General features: G+C 41.6%; 2 protein-coding genes across 3 annotated transcripts; one reads left to right on the plus strand and one right to left on the minus strand.

Annotated features, from left to right (window-relative positions):
- Positions 1 to 701: 701 nt before the first annotated feature.
- Positions 702 to 9,136, plus strand: glipr2l (GLI pathogenesis-related 2, like). Its single transcript, XM_026317042.2, has 5 exons — positions 702 to 1,101; positions 1,660 to 1,768; positions 6,564 to 6,667; positions 7,147 to 7,224; positions 8,399 to 9,136. Exons 1-5 carry the CDS (start codon positions 1,089 to 1,091, stop codon positions 8,563 to 8,565), a joined length of 471 nt encoding a protein of 156 aa, XP_026172827.1. The 5' UTR covers positions 702 to 1,088; the 3' UTR covers positions 8,566 to 9,136.
- A 923-nt stretch (positions 9,137 to 10,059) lies between these two features.
- Positions 10,060 to 22,903, minus strand: nacad (NAC alpha domain containing). Of its 2 annotated transcripts, none has more exons than XM_026317041.2 (10): positions 22,524 to 22,903; positions 18,622 to 18,905; positions 13,045 to 18,505; positions 12,541 to 12,789; positions 11,900 to 11,991; positions 11,541 to 11,609; positions 11,233 to 11,379; positions 11,013 to 11,147; positions 10,701 to 10,823; positions 10,060 to 10,193 (listed from the first exon to the last, which is right to left on the minus strand). In XM_026317041.2, exons 1-10 carry the CDS (start codon positions 22,606 to 22,608, stop codon positions 10,179 to 10,181), a joined length of 6,660 nt encoding a protein of 2,219 aa, XP_026172826.1. In that variant the 5' UTR covers positions 22,609 to 22,903; the 3' UTR covers positions 10,060 to 10,178. The 2 variants fall into 2 exon arrangements, with proteins under 2 accessions (XP_026172826.1, XP_026172825.1); XM_026317040.2 differs by having other exon boundaries at positions 18,622 to 18,923.
- Positions 22,904 to 23,374: the final 471 nt, after the last annotated feature.

Raw genomic sequence — 23,374 nt, forward strand, 5'->3', positions numbered from 1 at the left:
GCCACTGTGCTCTTAGGAACCTTGAGTGATGCAGAAATTCTTTTGTAACCTTGGCCAGATCTGTGCCTTGCCACAATTCTGTCTCTGAGCTCCTGGGCAGTTCCTTCGACCTCATGATTCTCATTTGCTCTGACATGCACTGTGAGCTGTAAGGTCTTATATAGACAGGTGTGTGCCTTTCCTAATCAAGTCCAATCAGTTTAATTAAACACAGCTGGACTCCAATGAAGGAGCAGAACCATCTCAAGGAGGATCAGAAGAAATGGACAGCATGTGAGTTAAATATGAGTGTCACTGCAAAGGGTCTGAATACTTATGACCATGTGATATTTCAGTTTTTCTTTTTTCATAAATTTGAAAACATTTCTACATTTCTGTTTTTTCCTGTCAAGATGGGGTGCTGAGTGCACATTAATGAGAAATAAAATGAACTTTTTTGATTTTGGCAAATGGCTGCAATGACACAAAGAATGAAAAATTTAAAGGGGTCTGAATACTTTCCGTACCCACTGTAAGTATCTGTGTTAGTAAAAGTGAAAAAAACTTGCTTTGAAACCTGAGATGTCAGTTCAGAAATAGCAGTGACAGTGCATAATGTGGGAAACGCCACTATCCTCACATACAAAACAAGTAGCTCAGAGCCATATTTGGGCATATGTCTCACAGTGATGATGTCATCAACAACTGCAGGGATTCCTGTTTCATTTGTAGGAATGTAAAGACAGATTGGGTGTGTGCTGCTCTGGGCTATTATGATAGCCATACTCTAGGACATGCACATTGTAGTGTGCTAAGATGCCACTTTGATAAATGGATAAATAGGTAAAAGGAAGCTTTACACAGCTGCTGTAAGCTCAATGTGAATTTAAAGGAAAGGCTTGAAATAAAAGTGTTAGCAGCTGTTTGAGAGAATCAGATCTATACAGACAACATAGGAAGAGAGGGAGAGGGAGCAGGCAAAAGAGAAAGAGGCAGAGAGAGAGAGAGAGAGAGAGAGAGCAGGAACAAAAAAGCATCAAGCCAGAGGAGAGGCTGCTTTCGTTTAAGCTTGTTATTGATCTTATTGAAAGGCTTCCTGTGTCAACATCATGGGAAAGTCAGGTAAGTGGAAACTGCACCCTGAGGATTTTACTTCTGACTGTATCAATTTGACCTGATGTAGAACTGTAGTCTGCAATGACACTGTGTGTGTCTGTTTGCTTGTTTACTGTGTGTTTGCGAATTTTTTTGTGTTTGGACAATAGAACAACACAAATCTTTTTCCCTTTTAACTAAGGCTGTGCAATTTGTAGAGTTATAATGTAGAATATATGCCTGGCAGCATTGGTATTTGCGTTGCTGCTGTGTGGCTATTTCAATGTGCCTATTGTGTGTGAGCACTTGAGAGATTGTAGAACTTATGAAAAGGCCAGTGAGTGATAGGCACCAAGCAGAAGGGGGTGATGTGGATGACGTTTACTCCGCATCCATCATCTGTCATTGAGTTAGTACTCTCTGACTTGGAGGTCTGCCAATCTGCAGCTAGTGTGACTCAAACTTGGATTTCAGCTCGACTTTGTGTTCTCATTTATGAGACTCCATGTTGCATCACCATGTCTCCTTTGTCAGATTTCTGTCTCTCAGCCTGTCTGACCTCACTCTGTCCTCTCTGTCTCTCAGCCTCAAAGCAGTTTGCTGAGGAGGTGCTGCGGTGTCATAACGACTACAGGAAGAAGCACCAAGCTCCTCCACTGAAGCTGAGCAGCAAGTTGAGAACAGAGGCTACCCGGTGGGTTAATGCGCACAGGGATCAAATCAGAAACCTAATTCGCAGGGAAGACGAACACTGTCATTGTCAAACTGCGCTGGGTAACAGTGACAGATCCAGCTTTGCCTGTCACTGATACTGAGGGTCTTGGTTTGTTTTGTTTGTTTTCACAGGTTATATAGACAATTTGTTGCCACTAATTGCAGCTATATAACATGCCTTTGCGAAACAAATAAACTCAGAGATGTTATTGAAGAAAGTATGGTCTGCTGAGCAAATTGCCAGGAAGTATAGAAGTAGCTCTTGCATAATACCCTTAACATTCAGTTCATTTCTAAGGCATGTGGTAGTACAACAGCAAGTCATGCTAAACAAACAGTGTTAACCACCACAAGTTTTAACACCTGATAATTTTTTTAAAAAATGTACAGTAACATTCAAAGCAATAATGTTGCTTTGCTTCATGTTGGGGAAAAAATTATGTTTATTGATTTTAATAAGAGAAACTACACTATATAATAATTTTAATATATTTACTGTATACACTGTTAATATCTATAATGGCATTTGAGGTAGAGATAAACCCCCTTTAAAGTGCAGCACAGTTCATTTGGACGTGATGAATGGTGCTTTTATCTCTTCCTGTGTCAACTGCACTTGCATATTTAGAATAGCAACAAAGTTTAGATTTAGACCATAATCCAACAAAATCAGTAACAAACCTCACTGGACTTTGTTATTAAAGCGAAGATTCATTAGCTCTGCTGAGGAGAGAGTTCCTATAAATTATAGATAAGCATATTTTCCTTTGTAACTAGATTGAATTTTTCAACACCTAATTAATCCCTGGAAATATTGTCTGAACTTTTTCCACCAATCCAAAATATCTATAGCAGTTTCTATTCCTACTGTAGTAAAGATCATGTAATGCACCTGCAGGTGCTTCCCTTGACAGAGTCTTCTTTAAGTTACACTGGGCTGCCTGGTGTGACCGTGCACATCGCCAACACCTTCTCTTGTCCTTTATCCATTCTGTTAGCTGATCCCTAGTCATTCTGGACACTGCTGTACAGTGACTAAGGTAATGTTCTTCGGTATTGCAGAATGCGCAGTATGGCTTGCTCTTGCTCCTCTTTGATGAGGTACTTGACATCGGACCCTCCACTCTTAACTGCATCCTTCACACCATGAAGGACTGTGGTGAATCGATTAATTTGCCGGATCCCTGGCTTCTCTCTTGTCCCCTTCACTGCTAACTGTCTTTCAGAGTCCTGACACCAAGACTCATATTTCAGCCACTCTGCTAAATCGTTTATGGTTTGAGATTGCGATACACGATGAAACAACGACGAAAACTCTTTGTTTAGGTGGCAGTTTCATGTGATCTACACTGTAACTCTACTTCTCCTTCTCGGCCTAGTGTTCTCAACATTCCCACCAGTGATTTTATTTGGAGTGCGAACCTCTCAAATGTGGGAACGTCCCCACTCTTCACATCTAGGGCATTCATTATCACAGCAATGAGCCTCAGTGCTATCTGGTGTGGTTGACCAAACTTATTCAAGGCTGACATTGTGTCTTAAAAAGATGTAGGAGAGTTGAGGTAAGCATCTGCTATTAATCTAGCTTCTTCTAATTGCAGGTGGTCCACCAACACTTGATAGTTAAACAGTTCGGTTGCCTCTGCTGCAAGGAGGTTCTGTAGTGACATCCTGAGTCTTGCAAACTTGGTGAGAAACTAGGTCTCGATGTGAGAAATTGGGAATTGCTGGGTGGGGTCCATGTTAAGCCTCGCTGAGGTGATGGTATTCATACCCCACGGTGACCTATGGGTTAGTGGCGGCATCCAAGACTCTCCAGACAGTCGTGGGAGCACTGGACTGCAGTGAGGCTCTCTTGTGGTTTCCACAATCAGCTGCCAAAGAATACATGGGTCCAGCACTAGTAACACCGTCTGACTGAGGGGAAGGCTAAACTGACTTGAACCAGAGAGGAGGATGATGTCTGGTATCAATTTGTGTCTGTACGGGACGGGGAGGATCAAATGCTGGATATGTACCTGAAGAATGACCTACAAGCTGCCTATGGTGCGAGGATGCCACTGTCTCCTTCCTAATACTTGAAGGCTCATGTACAATTTTATGAAGGTAGTGTTGGCCTGCTGGGTCAGTAACCAACAGCACTTCCTCTTCCAGGTCCGGCCAGGGGGGTGGCTCTGACCAATCGTCCTCACCATATTTACCAACTTCTGGTAACTGACTGTGTCGACATGAGTACATGAAGAGAAGATGGGCCCTGCAGATTATGTACAGCTTCTAAAAATTGTTTTATCTTGGTTTGTAGTGCCCTAAGCTCAGCTACATCAAATGCCATCTGCTGTTGTGCCTGATGGAGAAGATGGCGCTCCTGAGCTATGGCTTCCCATTCTGCTTTGTTTTCATATGTTGGCTGACTGTAACTCTGTGCTGGAGGCAGGGGAGTAGAATAATCTATTAAACCTTCCTTTCTGTCTCTGAAGCTATCTGGGAATCTAGCTGACCTTCCTGGATGTGCAGGTTACTCTGGACTCCATAGCATAAGTCTCTCTCTTGAAAAATAGAATCCGGCTTCTGCTCAGCTTCTGCTATAATGGGATGGTATGGGGAGGTGAGGGAGGTCAGGCCTTATCCTCTCTGTGTTTATTATCCACTTCCTCTCTTCCTCTGTGATTAACATAGCCTGGGTAGTCCATCTCATAGTCAACATAGCGTACCGGAGGCCTAATCTACCATTTGGGGCGTGCACCACAAGCTTCATACCCTGGGGAAGGTTCCATCTTGGAGGTCAAACCAGTGATCCGGCTCGAAGGACCATTTAATGTAGTGAAGATATGTGTGAACTGCTCTGTTTTATCACTGGCTCTGATTATATCACTTCCTTCAACCTGGTGTTGGCCAGAACACCACTTAAGGCCAAATCCCCAGAATAAAGTGTTAGATGATGCCTTCAGTAGCTTTATTTCCATCAAGTACAACAGTGATAACAGGTCTACCTCCAATGATACATTAGTAGCTGTGGTTTTCTGTAAAGAAGAAATAACAGTGCAAATGAATAGAACAACCTCCACAGATCTGTGTTAGGTTGCACCATACTGATGGCCACTACCACCTCTCCTTGGTTTCAGCTCAGGCACACACACCCTATACATAGTTTAAAACTACAATACAAACAAGAAATTAGCGTTGGCTCATAACTGAATATCTCTGTTCCTTTCTTAACGTTCACTTCGCGTCATAACGGCAAATGAACGGAACGTAACTTAGCGAACGAATGGTGAACATATATACTTTTAGCTACCAATCAGCTTAGCTCACACACGATATGTTTATACATATAACGTTAGTAACAGTTATAAATACCAAACAAATGAATACTCACCTCATTCACGCACAACCATGTAACATCATAATAGCGCAAATTGCTGCACCGTGCACCAAGCCATTTTCTCCGCAGGACCGGCACCCATATAAACCCTCTGTTACATAACTGACGTAATCACGTGAGCCAAATCGTCCAGCAACCTACATGAACCAAACAACATCCAACCTTAAGCACATAGTCCATTAACTTCTAAAGGAAAAACACTGCTAGTAAACTTGGAGACTTTTCTACACCTACAGTACAGTGCAGTATCTGTCACAGTGCTTATCTTAGGGGTGGAGGACATCACAGTGGAAGTGCTATAAGCTTTTAAAAGAGACTTCTGGGAAGGTCACGTCTTAAGAAGTGATAAACTAGAAAGAAAGCACTTCTCATACTGGTAGTCTGTTCAGTTAAGAAGTGAGTTTGTCACTGGATTTATAGCATGAAATTGAAAAAAAAAAACCAAACAATTATAGCAGGTCGCTGTTGGTAAAGCACTTCCTGGGTAGGTGAAGTCACTTCCTGTTGTTAGTCTGCTGTGCTGTATTTCTGTACAGCCCGTTCATAGAGTAGCTCTAGTCTAACAGACCGAAAAACTAACAAAATTCTCTGTACAACTCATAAACCATTACATATTCCTGTACTAGTTAAGTACCATCTTTTTTTTTGTCCAGTACTTCTTGCTATTTCTGGTTACTTACGGCTCATTAGCCTACCAGTTAGCTTAGCTAGCTGCTAGCATGGCTTCTCCTCGCTCCTGCTCGGTGTGCCACATGTTTAGTTATTCCTCTGTCTCATTTAGTCATAATGAGACCTGTAATAAGTATAAGGTTTTGGTTGCTTTGGAGGCGAGGATCACTCAATTGGAAGCACGGGTCCGCACCAACAAAAGCCAGCTAGCCTAGCCCTGTTAGCAGGTGTGGACCCTGTTAGCTGTTGGACGGCAGCTTCGGAGCAGCCTGTGACAGTCCGACGGAAACATCCTGCTAAGATATAGCCCATGGCTCATCATCTACCTGTCCATGTTTCTAACCAATTTTCTCCACTTGCTGACAAACTGGCTGGTAATTGGCAGCTCCACAATCAGACATGTAAAGTTAGAGACTCCAGGGACCATAGTCAAATGTTTACTGGGGCCAGAGGCACATCGACTCAAATCTGAAGCTGCTGGCTAAGGGTAATTGGAAATATGGTCAGATTGTTCTTCACATCCACTATGGCAAGCAGTTTTAACAATAAATAGATTTCACTTATCCGTAATTGCATTTCAGATATTTAAAATTATACTGTATTGTGACTAGTCAAAATGACTAATTCCTCTCTGTGGAACCAGCTACCACTATACTATAAAATGGCACTATACAAATAAAATTAATGCAGGACTATTTATGATTTTGTTTGTTTCTATTTGCAGTTATGCTGAAAGTCTGGCCAGCACACGGATCCTAAAACATAGTGTGGAGTCCAGCAGAGGAAGCTGTGGAGAGAACCTGGCCTGGGCCTCCTATGATCAATCCGGTAAAAAAATTCCCACCAGAATGACTATGTGCGTATGCTCATGCCTCCAAGTTCTACTCCTTGGTCCTCATGAGGTACCTCTATGTTTGTATGTATGTAGGATATACATGCAACAGATCAATGGATATGGTAGTTTATTCTATGGGCCATAAGGTAGAAGGTCGATGCTGACCTTCCCACCCTGCAAGTGAACATCTGGGATTTATTTGCCCTCCACCTCACGCAATGTTTGGGACTTTAGACAGACCTCATGACTCACTACAAAAATATGCCAGCACAGGACATTGTGATTTATAAGACATCTCGTTCAGTTTAGCACTGTGAACCATGTAGCAAAAGCACAACATTATTAAACATGTGTCCAACAGGTATTTGTCAGTCCGTGGTGTAGTCTTTTTACACTGCTGTCATTCTGATTAATATGTATGGCACATCTCTGGTTTGATTATGAGATAACACTTTCTCCTGTGCTCATGCAGGGAAGGATGTTGCAGACCGCTGGTATGATGAAGTGAAACACTATAACTTCGACCGTCCTGGATTCTCCTCTAGCACTGGTGAGACATAACACATGAGAACATCTTTCCAAACCTTCTCTGACCTCCAGTACACACACACACACAAAACTCAATATTAGAAAAATTTAAGGCAATTATTCAAATTTTTCCTATATTAATACAATGAGGATAAAACGACAAAAAACAGATAATGACTTCTAAAAAGTGGTGGTCTTTTTTTTTTTTTTTTTGCGATAACAAATGTACTAGTAAATATCTTAAGACCTTTAAATAAAACAAGGTATTTAAATGTTGCCAATAATTCAAAGTAATTCATTGAGAGAATTAATTTATACTGAAAACAATCATTTATCTATGCCCTAAATTAATTAAAATTGTGCTCATTGCTTTGATCCAAATAATAGAAAACTGGTATATTCTTAATATTATTTCATCACTTTGTTAAAGTTTTACCTAAATGTGCTAACTTTAATTTAGACATTAGTATTGTGTAAAACACAAAAAATCTATTTTTCTGTCACTTTGTATTGTCTTATACAAAATGACAGAAAAATAGATTTTTTGTGTTTTACACAGTACTTTCTTCTCATGTTTTCATTTCTACTTCTCTAGTCTCATCTCATTTATTCTCTTCTATTTTCCTGTATATTTATTTTAATGTATCAATAGCTTGCTTTGTTTATTTTTACTTATGTGCTTATTTTCTCTGTATCACTGTCAGGCATGGGGATGGTTGTTGTTATTCTTGTGCTGATGTCACACCTCAGTCAGTGAATGACCGTCTGACTAAGGGCCCAGCCATAGGGAAAATCTCAGCCCTTTGTATCACTTAAACCTACATGTCGTTTCCAGTCTGCCCTAATTCCTCAAGATGGTTATAACCCATAACATCAGATATCAGAGTGCATGAGATGATTTAACTTAATCATGCATGAAGCAGATCACTACTTGTGGCTCATCACAGTGATTCACACTGTTTCAGATAAAGTTGTCTCATAGAAAGAAAGCAATCAAGTGTACAAGGAGAAGGGAGAGGTTTGGAGTGAGAGAACAATTAAAATTACTATGTGCGTAAATATTTAGAAGACCTTAAGTCTGCTAGCACTCAGCTGTCCTAACACTTTATTTATTTCTCATTCGCTTCCCTCTTCCCCTGCCTCTTCTGCCTTTAATTTTCTTTTATTTATTATTTCTCCTTTTATTCATCACTTAGGCCATTTCACAGCAATGGTGTGGAAAAGCAGTAAAAAGCTGGGTGTCGGTAAGGCCACTGCATCAGACGGGTCTTCATTTGTAGTTGCCAGGTACTTCCCAGCTGGAAATATCACTAACCAGGGACACTTTGAGAACAATGTCCTCCCAGCTCAAACCACCTCCTGAAATTGCCAAGATATCCAAGATTTGGCTCAAGCCCAAAGGCATTTATTCTGTTTTTCAGAAGATAAGTTATCTGCCTGCACTGGTATGGAGAATACTCTGGAGAGCAGCACCATTTCCTTCCTAGTAGACACCTGTATTACATTTCCTGTATGGATTTTAAAAGACAAAATGCACTCAGGTTTGAAGTGCCATGTTGTAATTTCAAATGAGGCCTGTGTATGACACAGTGTCTGAAGTGATATCACTAACAAAACTTTTCCAGTGACCATTTTGATTGTATAATCTTGATTTTGATTGGAATTTACAATAACTGTGACAGTACTTCATTCATTAACACCAGTAGTTTTAAATTTTCACACACTGGCCTACATCACAGCTTCACATCTGTATATGGGATCTAATTTGGTTGGATGCACAGGGAATACTAATTTACATATGTAGTCATTGCTTTGAATTTGAAGCTCATGACACTGCTGTCCTGGGTATGTGTTTTATATTCTAATCAGTTTTGTACAATAAAGTTGATAGATGCATGCATTGCATTTGGCATCTGTCCATCCATGCTAGCATCGGCAGTATTGTGTGACAATATTTGAGAGTGGGAAAGTTTCATTTCATAATGATAACTTTTTTTGAAAAATGACACATCTGGCTTTGTCACAGTGTTTGCTAGAAAAATGTTTCATTTCAGACATTTTAGCCTGAGTAATGAGCATGTTTTTCCAAAGTTTGACATAAAATTCTGAATACTTATGAAACTTACACAGATCTTCTACTTAAAAAAAACAATGAGTGAACAAGGAGTGAAGTATTTCTTTTTGCTGACTGCCCCTGCAAAATATTACAACAATATGTAGTAATAATCTGATAAAATGCAGCAAAAAAAAAAAAAATATATATATATATATATATATAATGAATTTTTTTTGGTAATCAGAAAAGTTATACCTTGCCTACATTTCACCTGGTCTACACATGAACAGCCATCACAAGCTTCACACTTTAAAGCTCCAATCTGTTACCATATAAATTACTGACATACTTTATATTCAACAGGTTGAGCTATGGATGGAACATGTTTTCCTGTGGCCTTGTTAACCTTTAGCAGCAACTAAAGAGAGAGATGAGGGATGATTTTGTTTTCCCCTTTATGGTAACAACATTTTAAATGTGTATTAGACTTTATATTTAGATAAAATGTAATTATCTTTTTTACCTTGACTTCTGGCTTTCTGACATTTATATTTGTGGGAGAGTGGGAGACTAACAAAAAAATGTGTGGATTCGTGGGTAAAAGGATAAATAACTACATAGTCAAATTTTATTATTCAGTATTTGCATTTTGTAAATTCCCACTCTAAATCCTGAAAATAGAATAAAAGGAAAATGTTTTAAATGCAGGCTTGTGAATTTGCAGAGCATTAAGAAATGTGCTGCTCCTCATAACAACGCTATCTACAGACTTTTCAGTAAAATCAGTCTAATGTTACAGTCACAGTCCACATTGGAACAGATTTTATTTAGCAGATACTGGGGATGCAACATACAGTAGCAGCGATACAGAAGAGTCAGTGGCATTTATAGGCTGGAAGAAGGGGATCAGGATTCATAACTCACATCGTCAGCTCCTACAGGGAAGTGGAAAAGAAAAAAGTAAAGGAAAAGGAGAAAAAGAATCCAAGTAAGAAAACTGTGAAAAAATTTTTAAAATGAATTATTGCTGTGATTAGTATTGAATAAAAAACATGTCATAGAAGATATCACACTGTTTATATAAATAAATATTATACTCAGTTTATTCAAAATGAGTGGCAGCATTTTTATTTAGCCCACTTTTGCCAGTGAGCTCAAGACAGCTTGACAATAAAAATAATCCCTGTCACTTGAACAGCTCTAGCAGTTGTCTCAGTGCATGTTGTTGCTTCCACCTAGTGGGCATGAAACAGCACTGACGACCTCACAGAACTGTAGAGGTTGCTCAGTTACTGGGGAGAAACGCTTGTCACTTGTCCTCTGCTTTTTCCTCTACTCTCAACCCACCCTACATGCATTCTCCACACACTGGCTATGACTCATTATGTTGTTTACCATCTGCCCACCCTCCCGTTCATTCCTTCCCCCTCCTTCCTGCTCACCATGATAGCATTCACAATGTCATTCTTGTTGTGTTTCAGTGAACGGACAGCCTTGGCTCGTGACACGTTGGCCTGAGCCATCACCAATTCAATGTCTCTCTGCTCAAGACCTCCCTCATCCACCTGATGTATATAAAAGATGGAAAAACAAATAGAGGAATAAAAAGGATAAAGTTAACAGAATAAAATATTTTACAGCCCTTTGAGGCAATTTGTGATTTGGCCTATATAAATAGCATTTATCTTGACTGCACTACAACATACTGCACTGACATTAGTGTTATACAGTACTTAGGTGTTCTGAAACAATACCTCCTCTTCCTCTTCTTCACTCTCTTCCTTGATTGTGAGGCTGGGTGGGACAGGTGGAGCTAAAGGAGAAGAGGTCACAGGCACCTTGAATTTCTCTGCAGCTGCTTTGTGAGCCTGCTGAGATAGGTCCTCAATCTGAGAGGACAGGAGAAGACAGATTGAAAGGAAATACAATAAATGCACTCAAGCTTAAGTAATAAAGAGTGATAGAAAGACTTACTTTTGCCTCTCCAAACACAATATAAATGTCTGATGCAGGACTTTTGAATACATCTGGTCTGCTGATGACAAATAAGATACTCTTGGACTTCCTAATGGTGATTCTGGTCACACCATGGACCGGCTTTAAACCCAGTTTAGACATGGCCTATATATACATACACCAGCAGAGAGAGTGAGAAATAAAGACAAAATAACACATTAAACACTGGGGTCATATCCACTTAAACAATAAAAGAACTATTGCTTTCATATTAATTTCTAACATAGCACACAATTCATATGTTTTTATACAGTCAGTCAACTAACCTTGCGGGCCTTCTTCTCACTGCGGCTCTGTTTCGGCCTGCTCAGCCCTTCATCTGCAGAGGAAAGAGACTAAAGGAAAAACTTAATATCAGTAACTTTAATGTAATCACAAATGATATGTATGATTTTGCTAACATCACCGAAAGAAAAGTTTTCCAATATTGTTTTGTTTTGCCATCCTGTTTTCTCTAGCACAGACAGGAAGTGATGAATTTTTGTGTTTTTAGCAACAGCGGAAAGATGTATTTCATTGAGGGTTTTTTAAAAAAGTATTATGACTAGCATTACCTTGTCATATCAAGATCTCTCCGAAATGCATTTTACTCTTGTTTCCAACAAAGCACAATGATCTTTCTCACCTGGGGCTCCGATGGTCTCAGTGGCTCTGTCTCCTCTAGCTCAGGCACTGACCCTTCACTCTCAGACTCATTGCATGAAGCTATTATGGAGCCTACACAAGCGGATATTCAACATACATACAAGTACATGTAAGTAAAGCGTATCATATAAAAACTAGTCAACAGAAGTAATAAGGTCATTAGTGTCATTAGGGTTACTGTATGCATATGAAGGGTGTTCATTCTAAAATTCAAAAGCCCATCTAATCAACACCAGGGAATTCAATTAGTCTATTGAAGTTAAAGCTAGTGTCCATATTATGTGATTTTACATTGTATACAATATACTATTAGCACTGATGATGAATGCAGCATTCATAATTCAATCAGTCAAACTATATAATACAGATAAATTATGTCTTTTGTGGTGCCATCTGTTTGAAAACACAACCTAATTAGAATTGGAACCTAATTAGAATATTCTGTCCTATATAATCAATTCATATTCAAACACACATAAATGTAACAGAGAGTAACAATAACAGTGATGGTTATACACAGAAAGAGATGGTAACATGCCAAAAAAAGAAAAGGGTGCAGTGTATAACAGTGAAGAAATTTAGGGGATTTCTCAATTTCACAGGAGGTCTGACACAACTCACAATTGTTTTTTAAGGATAGGTCAATCTCTTCAGAAATCTTGTGGCTGTGGTTGATAGAACGGCTTGACTGTCTTTCAGTTGCTTGATGAGCAGAAAAAATATGTATTTCCCGTTGACTGGATGGACCAGACTCTTTCTGCATAGATCCATTTCTGTTTCCTGAAACTCCTCTGGGCTGGGATCTGCAACCACGTGACGGCAGTCCACCATCATCCTCACTGTCTGTCTCCTCCTCAGCCGCACTGGGATCTTACAAAAATCATAACCAAGCATATTCATATTGGGAAGCCCATATTTGATTTGTTTTACCAAATTCTAAAACCAATAGATTAGTGAAATATAGTGGGGAAAAAAAAAACAGTAAAAAAGGCATATAAAGTCCTATGCACAATATAGCGGCTGCTTTTCTTTTTTTAAAATTGACTGTAATAAAATTAATTATGAATTACTCTGTTTGTATTGTGCTGTGATATCAATCTAAAAAGCCATCATTTCTATTCTCACCTCTGCTTTGAGTGTTCCATATGTGCCCTTGCTTGATTTGTTTGTGAGGCTGGTTGTTGAGATTAGCCTTAGACTGTGAACAGGACTGAGACTGGGAATGAGAAATTGTGCCCGGAACACATGCAGAATCAAGAGTCCCTGACTCAGGTGAGGTTGATTCCTGCATAGGCTGGGACAGACCTAATGGTATGGCGGTGGTGAATGAGGGTGAAGAGACACTTGTGGTAGATGTAGTTGATGTAGAAAGGACAACAGTGACCTCTTGAAGTTTGTTGTTAGGAACAAATTGAGAATCGGGGGCTTGTTGTGTTGTGGGGGAGGTGGAGCAAAGGGTAGTGGTGGTGTGGCACATGGACAGTGAAGACTGTTGCTGGGATGAAAAGAGAGGCTGGGATTCCTGCACAGGTGTGGAAAGATCATCATCTGGCTCTGGCTCTCCAGCACAAGGTAGAGGGGAGGAAGAAACAGGAGATGGTGAGAAAGACAGTGGAGTCAGAGAACAGGATATGGTATCCTGAGTAAGTGGGCTGTGGCCACTATCTATGTTGTTGTCATTAATGTCCACTGTGATTGCTCTCTGACTATCAGATAGCGGTCTGTTATCAAGGCCTTCCTCTTCCTCTTCCTGTTCCGGATGGATATTTTCATTTATTTTCAACCCATCGCTGAGGTTGTCTGGGGTATGTTTAGTTGAACTGCAGTATCCATGGTTTGGACTTTTGACCATAGGACCGGGACTGGTATCCCCCTGCATCTGTAAACCATCTTCAGCTTTGTCTGTTCCAGATGTCCTCTCTTGATAGTCCGATGATGAAGCCTTGTTGTTTACCTTTAGGCTTGGCTTAGTTTTGGAATTGTTTGCAATCTTTTTTGACCATCCAGCTTCTGTTGTATTCAATGGAACAGAAGGTTTCACTGGATCATCAGTAGATTCAGGGCTAGAGTCAAAATGATTACCAGCCTGGGTTGTCCTGTTTTTGTTCTGTCTCCCTCTCCTTCCTTTCTTAGCAGCAAATTGTTTATCTGTGCAAAGTTCCCCCTTTTCGGTGTGACATGCAATGTCCTCTGGGCTATTCTGTACAGAAGAGGCTTTTCTTTCTCTTTTGTTTTTCCTCTTGTTTTCTCCTCTCTCATTCTCTTCCTCTTCCACTTTTCCTTCTTCATATTCTTCCTCCGAGTTACAAACAACACACCTCTGTCCTTTGAAGGCATCATTAGTCTTCGGTTCATCATCAAGTCTCTCAATCACAGAACTTATATTACATCTTTTGTGGCATTCAGTCTGAGGCACCACCATCTCTGACAGAAAAACTATATTTTCCGCCTTTTCTTGAAGACTTCTACATGGTCTGGGTTCCTGATCTTTACATTTAGGAGTAAAGGAACCAAAGGATCCATGTAGAAGAGAAAATGCTGTATTATTCCCTGGAGTGATTGTCTGACACTTTGGATTACTATGGCACCTTGGCTCAGCTTCATCTGTGTTTGTTGGATCTGTGTCAGCAGCTAATGGCACTGAGATGCTACACATGCCTTTGTTTGCAGATGTTCTCTGCGTTGTGTCTGATATCTGGTTCATGTAGCTGTCTGTTGGTTCTTGCTCTTCATCAGGAATTGTGTCTAAAACTTGAGCTGGCATCTCTTCAAGTGGAATATTAGACACAGACTCTCTAACACTGACAGTGATACTCTGGTGTCTCACTTCTTCTGACAGGGCATTCAGACCTCCACACGTGCCTACTTTCAAGGAGTCAAAGACAGAGTCATTGTTTTTCTTCCAGATGTCTTGCATTTGCATGTCTCCATTATTGCTTTGGTTTAGATTACTGACATCATCCTCTGGGAATCTGGAACTTCCATCCTCTCCTTCCCCTGCTTCTGAGATCCCCTCAATGGACTTACAATGGTTCAAATTGGACTCAGAAGCTCCCTCTTCAACAACTTCATTCACCATCTGGTCTGTCTTTCCACAAAGACTGTTGTTATCTTCCTCATCCAGAACAGAACCCAGAAGATTGTTACAATTTTTGTACACTTCACTGCTCATTTTGGGAACAATGACTGTTTGAGTGCTTTGGCCCTCTGTGTCACACGTGAGCAGACTCTCAGCCTCTAACTCATACCTCTTCCCCAGAGACAGGGAAAAAGACTCTCCTGCTCCCCAAACACCAAACTCAGCCTCTGAAACTGATCCTAGGCCTAACCCTAGCCCTACACTATCATCGCACCATGCCCCAGCTCCAGGACCCATCTCCCTGCCTGCGTCTGTCTCAGAGTTTTCTCTTTTGGGTGAAATGGCAAAGGGGGACTGTGGAGAGCCAACAGCTCCCAGCACCCCCTCATCAGTGCTCAGAGTGTTTTCCCTCAGGTTCTCCTGGATAGAGTCACTTGGACAGTGTTCAGGTGTCAGGACCAGGTTGTCAGAAAGTTCTGAGATGACCTCTGGAGAGACGGAAACAGGAATATTACTGGGGTTTGGACTAGGGTCTTTAGGGCAGGAAAGAAAAAGGACACCTTTATTCAAGTCATTGGTGGCAGTGGCCATATTCCCATAGGGGCCAGAATCAGTACGTCTACACTCAACATTCATGCATTCATCTGGGGCATTCCCATTTTTCTGGTCAAGCTCAATGTCAAACTCCCTGTGAGCACTGGACCTGCACATGGCCTCTGCCCCTCCAGGTGCATTATTGGAGAAAGACTTTGATAATGCAAGTCTAGTTGCTCCAACAGTCCTGTGGCTCTCTGGCTGATAATGACGAGGCTTGATAAGCAATTTAAAAGAGTCTCTTTCTGGTTTTTCTTCCTCCAAATAATCATTGCTCTGTTTTACATCTCCATCTTTTCTCTGGGGATTTTTTTCCATCATTACTTCTGGACGACCTGAACTGTTAAGGTCTGGTGTGTCCTTTGTGGTCTTACCAGGAGTAGGAGAGCCAGGGAGGTCAACTTCAGATTCAGGAGAAAAGTAAATATCAGCTGGAGTGGTGGAAGGGTTAATAGATGGGGTGTCTTTAGGCTGCTCAACAGGAGTGGAATAACCAGAAATATCCATCACTTCACTCTCACTCCCACTCTCAATATTGATGAAGGACTCTGGTTGACAAGAAATGAATTCTAAAGTGCAGGGCAGTTTCTGTTGATATGTGCCCACTTGTGTTAGCAGTGATTTTGCTTGACTTATTTCACTGGTAGATTCCAGTTCATGGTTTGTTTGGGTTTCAGGAGTTTTAGGTGCCTCCAGAGTTTTAGGTTCTACATGTATAGTGTTGCCAGTGGCATGGGGGGCAATAGCTTCAGAAATGGGTTCAGAAACACACATAGCTTTGGAGTGATCTACAGTGTTCAGTTGTATGTGCAAAGGTTCAGTTTGACTTGTTCCAGTGGCAGACCCCTGTTCAGGTCCTGCTTGGATTTCCGTCTTCTCGAGTACATCTACTGATGTGGGTTCTAGTGATTGTGCATGCCTTTCAGTGCTGTATAGATGTTCATCTTCCTCCCCATTATATGAGGCAGAATCTAATGAGTCATCTGTATCATCTTGGAAACAGAAGGATTCATCCAACCCCTCATTGATAGATGTATCTGAAAGTGAATGAAGGAAGGATGCTGAGCTGTCCTCATCTGTAGGATCTTCCCCAGCTTTGCTATCACACTCCTCTTCATCCTCTTCCTGCTCTTCAACTACCTCCTCTTCCTCCTCTTCTACAACTTTCACTTCTACCTTAGCTTCCTCACCTGTGCCATCATGGTCATCACTGTCATCACCTTCATTATTTTCAGCAGCAGCACCAACCACAGCACCATTAGCATTGCCATCACTATCGTCATCATAATCATAATAATCATACTCTTCATCATCATCCTCATCATCATCTTCAACATCTGCCTCCTCCTCTCCTGCTGCATATGCATCAACATCCTTTCTTTCATTTCTGTCATTAATTATTTCATTCTCTTCTTCTGTGGGGAAGAGGGTGATTTCCATTGAATCGGCCTTAAAGATGAGGTTTGTGTGGAGGGGAAAGGAGATGAGGGAGGCAGGAATCATCCTTTCCTCCTCTGGTATATCATCAACACAGGCTGTCTGGGAGGTCATGAAAGAACTGAGGCCGAGCCTCTCAAAGGCTACAGGACAGAAGGCACCCAAAGGGGTGAGAGGTGAGTCAGGACTAAGGCTTGATGAAGCCATGGTCATGTTCTCTGTGTCAGGAGTCAAAGCAGTGGAGGGCAAGTCTGGGAGGTCATCCATCCTTCCATAATGTTCCTCTGAAATACATGCCTCCAGTTGAAGTTTCAGGCCTGTTTGCATATGTCTCGAATACTCTGCTCTCCTTGCACTGGCCTCTTCTAGTGGGCAGAGTGAGCTTTCAGACTCTCCTCCATCTTCTTGGGAGTCACTGCTACGGCTACTACTGCTTCTTAAAAGGGATGTGTCCTCAGTCACCCAGCATGTTTGACAACTTTCTCTCAAAATCTTGGTTTCTTCTCCTTTTAGAGGCTTTTCATCCTCAAGGATTACTGTTCCTATTATATCTACTTGTGAATTAGTGACAAAATCCTCAGGGCAGTATAAACAGAAGTCCCCTGCCTTTTCTTCTTCTCGTTCTGGACCTACTCGTCCCTTTTCCTCTCCATCTTCATCTCCAATTTCTGATAAGGAGCCTACAAAGCAAGCAGGAGCCTCCTGTGCTTCTTCTGTAAGGAGCAGGTTGGGAGAAGTGGAAGGAGAGGTGGAAGATGCATAAGAGGAGGCCCAACTTCCTCCTTCTGCTGTGATATAAGAACCAGAGGGAGATGTGAGAGGGGAACACAGGTCCTCACTGTCTGAGGGAGAACCAGGGGACAGAGGGTAGACTGGAGAGCCAGGATATGAATGATGTTTAAGGTGTGAAGAGCGGGAAATCATCTTGATTGGGGTGGAAGGGGCGGTATAATAAAGGTCAGGGTCAAGAGATGAGGGCACACCCACTCGTAGCGGGTCAACAGCATAGGCTGGCTCAGAGAAGGATAAAGCAACTGGACAGGGCAGCTCAGAAAAAGAAAGGGAAGGCACTTCATCTTGAGAAAGGGTTTCGCTCTCCTCCTGGCTGTCTATCAAATTGTCATCAGTTGTGATTGGCTCTGAGGAGGATGAGGCAGTAAACGGGGAGTTGTGCAAAGGGATAGATGGTGTTGTTGTGGCCTGCACAGGGTCTTTTTGATGATCCTGCAGTTTTGGGGAAGTTTGGCCTTGGTCTTCTTCTTTACAGGTTTCCAATTGGGTCTCTTTTGCTTGTGCCTGAGGAGTTGAGAAACTTGGTATATCTGACAAAGGGACAGCTTGATCACTTGACTCAACTAGGAGCTTCCTTTTCTGGTTTTCTGATGTTTTGAGCAGTGTCTCTTGACCCATCACTACTCTTATATCAATGGTCTGTGGCTCTTGATAGTCACTCTCCACCTCAGAACCAGTCAGGACCTGTGGATAACAAATGATACATAAAAAATGAAAGTTTATATCAGTGTATCACTGAAATGTGTCTGGTATAATAGCTGCTGTAAAATTATAAACATACTCATACACATATAACACACCTTGATTCTTTCCATCTTAACAGGGACATAGCGGCCACATGGTCCGTGACCACCTAACTTTCCAGACAATCTGGGTGTGTTGTTGCGATGATCAGAGCCTTCAGGTTGAGGCCTTGGAGTACCAGAGGGGCTAGGTGTTGCATGAAAGATCCGTGGTCCAAATGGAGAGGTGCATGCTGGGAGTAACTTCTGAGGAGTACTAGGATAAGGGCTTGAACCACTGTCACTAGGGGAGGAGCCACTGTAACTAGGGGTGGAGTCAGTAGACGGATGCCTGGTCATATCTGAAAAGCAGAGAAAAGCTATGTACAGTACAACAACAGTTTAAATAAAGCAAAGGAGCAGGTACATGTACAAATGTATGGTACATTTTAATTGCAATGAGAATTTAACAAAAAAGTGAGAGCAATAAAGCTGACTGAATTATCTCAGTATCAAGTAACAGGACACGATGTGGAAAGCTGCACCTCCTTTACTGTACAATAATCAAATTTATATTCTTTTAATTGAGCTTACCTTTCTTCTCCCACACACTAACTCAAAGCAAGCTACAAAGCATATCACCAAAAGTCGCACGATCACATCTATGTTATTACTCTGACTCTGTAAATGCCTTTGAAAAGCAAAATAATCACCAAGACTGAAAACAAAAAATATTAGGAGGCTGGTGTGAAATTATATGAAATAATCCTCCCTGTAGTGGTCCATCATAAGACTAAATACAAAACATGGAAGTGGAAAACAATGATTTTCTACATACACTGAGGTAGCTTACTTTATGTCTCAGTTTTCTCTTTGTCTCTTTCTGTATCAGCGTGGACAATTGGCTTGAAGAAAAAAGAACTGCTATTGGACTACAGTATTGTCTGTGTTTTGTTCTTCTAGACCAGAGGTGGGCACTGAGGGCCACAGCCCTGCTTGTTTTCCAACTATCTCTGCCTTACCAATGCTGATTACCTGGTCAGGTGTGTTGTGCCAATCAGAAGCTGGAATGTACCAATTCATTTTGTCTTCCCCTACTTCCACCCTCTTCTGAGATGATATGTTCCAGTGTGTGATAAGCTGAACACACCTGATCCAGGTAAGTTAATTTAAGTTAAGTTATTACCCTTATTAGTCCCACAATGGGGAAATTCCATTACCACCAAAGTGCACACACACAGCGGTGAACACACACACTGTGAACACACATCTGGAGCAGTGGGCAATCAGTAAGTAGGTAATCAACAGTGAGTAGTGCAGGAATAGTTGGAAAACAAGCAGGACTGTAGCCCTCGAGTAACATGGATTGCCCACTCCTGTTCTAGGCCATGCTATCATCTTCATAACCGTCACCCAGAATGATTAAATCAGAGAGACGAAATGACAGGATGAATGAAATAGATGGGGTCAAGGGTGAGTGGCAAGAAAGGGAAAGCAACTGTAGGGAGTCTAGGATTGTTTTCTTCCTTTGTTACAGTTCCGGTAAAATGATTTTATGTCAGATTATTCATCATAATAGCAAATTGTACATTCTCTGAAAAGTCCTAGAGAATGTGATGTAATTCTATTTTTCTATTACACACAGGGAAGGAAAAGAACCTTCATTTGCTCTCTTGACTGGGCCAATGCCACAGTGACCTCAGTCCAGATGCTGATGAGCCATTATAACACACAAGTGGCTCAGCTTGGTGCCAGCCGCAAACATACACACCCTTACACACAGTTGCTCTGCCAGGAACCTAGATATCACTTGCTAATTCATGGTCTCTTCTGTAGTTCTTTAAATATTTTTCTCCTAAGCTCTGATTTGTAAATATATATCTAGCTCTTTTTGTTTCACTTTGAGTTGTGATTCTTTCCTTTTCCTTTATCATTGCAGCTTCTGTCTTGCTGTTTTTATCCCCTGCCTGGGTTGGTGGTGGCGCTGGATGCATGCATCAGCATTTACCAGGCCTGCCTGATCACTGCCCCAATAACGGGCTCTAGGTGTGTTTACATGTGTGTGCTGAGTCATTCTTCACAGACTAAAATCTTCCACTAAACAGAGAGATGCATGATTAAGTATGCATAAAAGTCAACTCCCATGCTCCTCTTACATATCCAGTAGAGTATAATGTAAGTAGAATAATTGCTATTCAGATTGTGATTTTCTCATCCTGCAGGGCCTAATAAAATGCTCCTAGCTTCTTTTACTATGTTGACACTCAAAGAAAAATCAACATTTGACTTACAGAAAACCAAGCAAAACAATCCATACATTGAACAGAATTAAAAATACTCTTTCTTCCCTTATATGATTGGCATAATACATAGGAAATGCACAATGCACTGTTTTGCTAGACTGCTAAACAAGCATGGGACATCAGTCTTGGTTAACTGCAGACTCAGTGGTGCAAAGACATAGTCTATGGATATCTGCCTCTCCTCCCTCTCCTTCCCTGGCCTGGCCTCGGAGTCCTCTTTGCGGGAATGCAGTGAAATTGAGCACCCGGCTTGCCGTATGAGGAGCAGGCCGGAGCTGCGTCACAGAGTCTGCAGCACTGGAGCCTCTGTTTCTGGCTACTGCTCAGGTTGAACCATGAAGAAGAGACTCCCTAACAGCCTATTATGATTTTTTGTCTTTCTCAATCTACCCCAGCTCTTTTAAATCATAATCATTTCTATTACCTCTCCCTTTTTCTTCAGCTACCTTGTAACTAGAACATCTGACATCTCACCTCACTCCTCTGCAAAGATTCAGGCCAGGAAAACTTAAAATAATATCAAGCCTAAGAAAAGATCAGAGCAACAATGGAGGTATAGCAGGAACATATCCAAAAAAGCAAACCACTGTAAGCTACATCCGAGAGAAAGGAGTCAGAGCTTTCCTAATAGCCATTAACCATCATATGGTTATGGTCAGATATTTACAAGAGTATATACTGTATAGTGTGTATAATAAATGTCAAAGAAATAGTAACAAGATTTTTCTTCAGTGTGGTATTCTCATTCTGACTATTACTACCTGTCAGTAAAATTTGACAATAATAAAATCTTGACCCTTCCAATCTCTCATCTGCAGTGACACAAACTTATCTATTTCTATTAACAATTCTCTTCCTCTCCTCATTTTCACTTATTTCATAATATCACAATTCAGATAAAGGACAGCACAGTGAGCAATAATTAAAACAGAGGTCAATAACAGAAGCTCTTGCTCCTGTGCTGCTGTGCTCCTACAAGTATGCTCTGCCATGCTGGCCATGCTGCTGTGTCATGTTTCTGCTGAGGCTGGGGGAAGGGAGGAGTCGCTCTATACTGCTTTTACAGCTCGCAAAACTGATGGAGAGATGTGGATGCAGATGGGGTGGCACTGAGGCTGTGGCTGGGGCAGTGGGAGGAGGTATAGGGGTAAGGAGGCCAGAGTTAGGGTGGGGACACAGGCTGTGTTTCAGATGTGAATGGAGGCTGGGCAGTTCTACATTAGAGACTAATAATTAGACAGGAGATTGTTAAGTGTGATTTAGTGATGGGGAGTGTATAGAGGTGAATGGGAGCTGACAGCTTTTGGGTGGAGGCTCTAAATCGCTTGGAGCTATAAGGAGAGACAACCTACAGTTTAGTGAGGAGGCTAACATGCACCTGAATCACAGTTTACACACTTCACATGTCAACAGCCACACTGAAATGACCAAGCTGTAAAAAGACTTTCCTCCACTTGACATATTAAAGCAGAGTGTTTACCTCGCAGTCTCCTACACTAGTCTTTCAGTCTCTTTCCATGTTGTCTATCTTAACTCTTCCCTTCCTCTACTCTTCCACCCTCCTGCCCCAGTCTATTTACTTGACCTACACTATCTTTATCCTCTCTTCCCAGTTATGGCTTCATTCCTATCTTTCCTTATTACTTCATTCTCCATCCCAAACCCTAGAGGTCCTACCTGGTCCAGGGAGCCCTGTTTCCTCAGCTCCCTGCTCTGGATGCTTGTCAGCAGGGACAGATCTGTGAGCGCTCTCCCCCGGCATGCTTCTCGCTGGCTCTCCTTGGCTCTGACGCAACAATAAACCATACAGCCAGAACAGACAAGGTGAACAGAGAGAGAGTGAAAAATCAGAAGAAAGGAGAATGGGGCGGGGGGCCTGAATGCTCAGCGACCCAACACTCAGATCTTCCCTGCAGCACGTGTCTGTCTGTGTGTGCGTGTTTGTGTCTGAGGCAGAATGAGACAGAGAGATAGAAAACAGGGAGAGTGAGAGATGGGTGTATAATGCTCGTCTCTCACTGTGGTGCAGCACAGTGATGCTGCTGTTGTGGGCGTGTGTGTTAGAGCCTCATAATCCAGTTCATCTGAAAGTGTGTGTGTGTGTGTGCAGAGAGGGAGTTGCAATATTATCTCTCCATGCCCAATTCCTGATTCCCTCCCTCCTTCTTCCTCCCTTCCTTCCTCCCTGTATCTATCTCCTTTCTCTCCCAGCCAAGCAATGACCAAATATTAGGAGGTGATGTCAGATTTCCACTGCTCTCTCAGTGCTGCCCTCAACCTTGAAGGAAAGTACTGGTACTGCAAAAACAAGAGAAAGATGAACAGAAAACAAAGAAGAAGATGGATTCAAGGAAAACAAAACAAGCAGGGGAAATAGAAAGTAAAACAAAATACAGAGCAAAAATGGCAGAAGTGAAACCCTTAAGTATTCTGCTAATTATACCTTTTGCCTCTTGCTCTGATTACATCCCTGAGGAATCAACAGAGTGAAATTTCTCCCAGGAGCAGCAAGAGCATATGTTTCTCTT

The sequence above is a fragment of the Mastacembelus armatus genome, chromosome 16, assembly GCF_900324485.2.
Source record: "Mastacembelus armatus chromosome 16, fMasArm1.2, whole genome shotgun sequence".
Taxonomy (NCBI): domain Eukaryota; kingdom Metazoa; phylum Chordata; class Actinopteri; order Synbranchiformes; family Mastacembelidae; genus Mastacembelus; species Mastacembelus armatus.

Bases quoted from the DNA above. Each gene is read 5' to 3' on its own strand.
- nacad (XM_026317040.2), bottom strand. From the start codon at position 22,608: ATGCCGGGGGAGAGCGCTCACAGATCTGTCCCTGCTGACAAGCATCCA. The intron at 18,506-18,621 runs GTGTGTTATATG...TGTTATCCACAG, and splicing joins TTAAGATGGAAAGAATCAAG to GTCCTGACTGGTTCTGAGGT. The intron at 10,824-11,012 runs GTATTGTTTCAG...TATATACATCAG, and splicing joins GTGAAGAAGAGGAAGAGGAG to GTGGATGAGGGAGGTCTTGA.
- glipr2l (XM_026317042.2), top strand. The intron at 1,769-6,563 runs GTGGGTTAATGC...TTCTATTTGCAG, and splicing joins TTGAGAACAGAGGCTACCCG to TTATGCTGAAAGTCTGGCCA. The intron at 6,668-7,146 runs GTAAAAAAATTC...GTGCTCATGCAG, and splicing joins GGCCTCCTATGATCAATCCG to GGAAGGATGTTGCAGACCGC.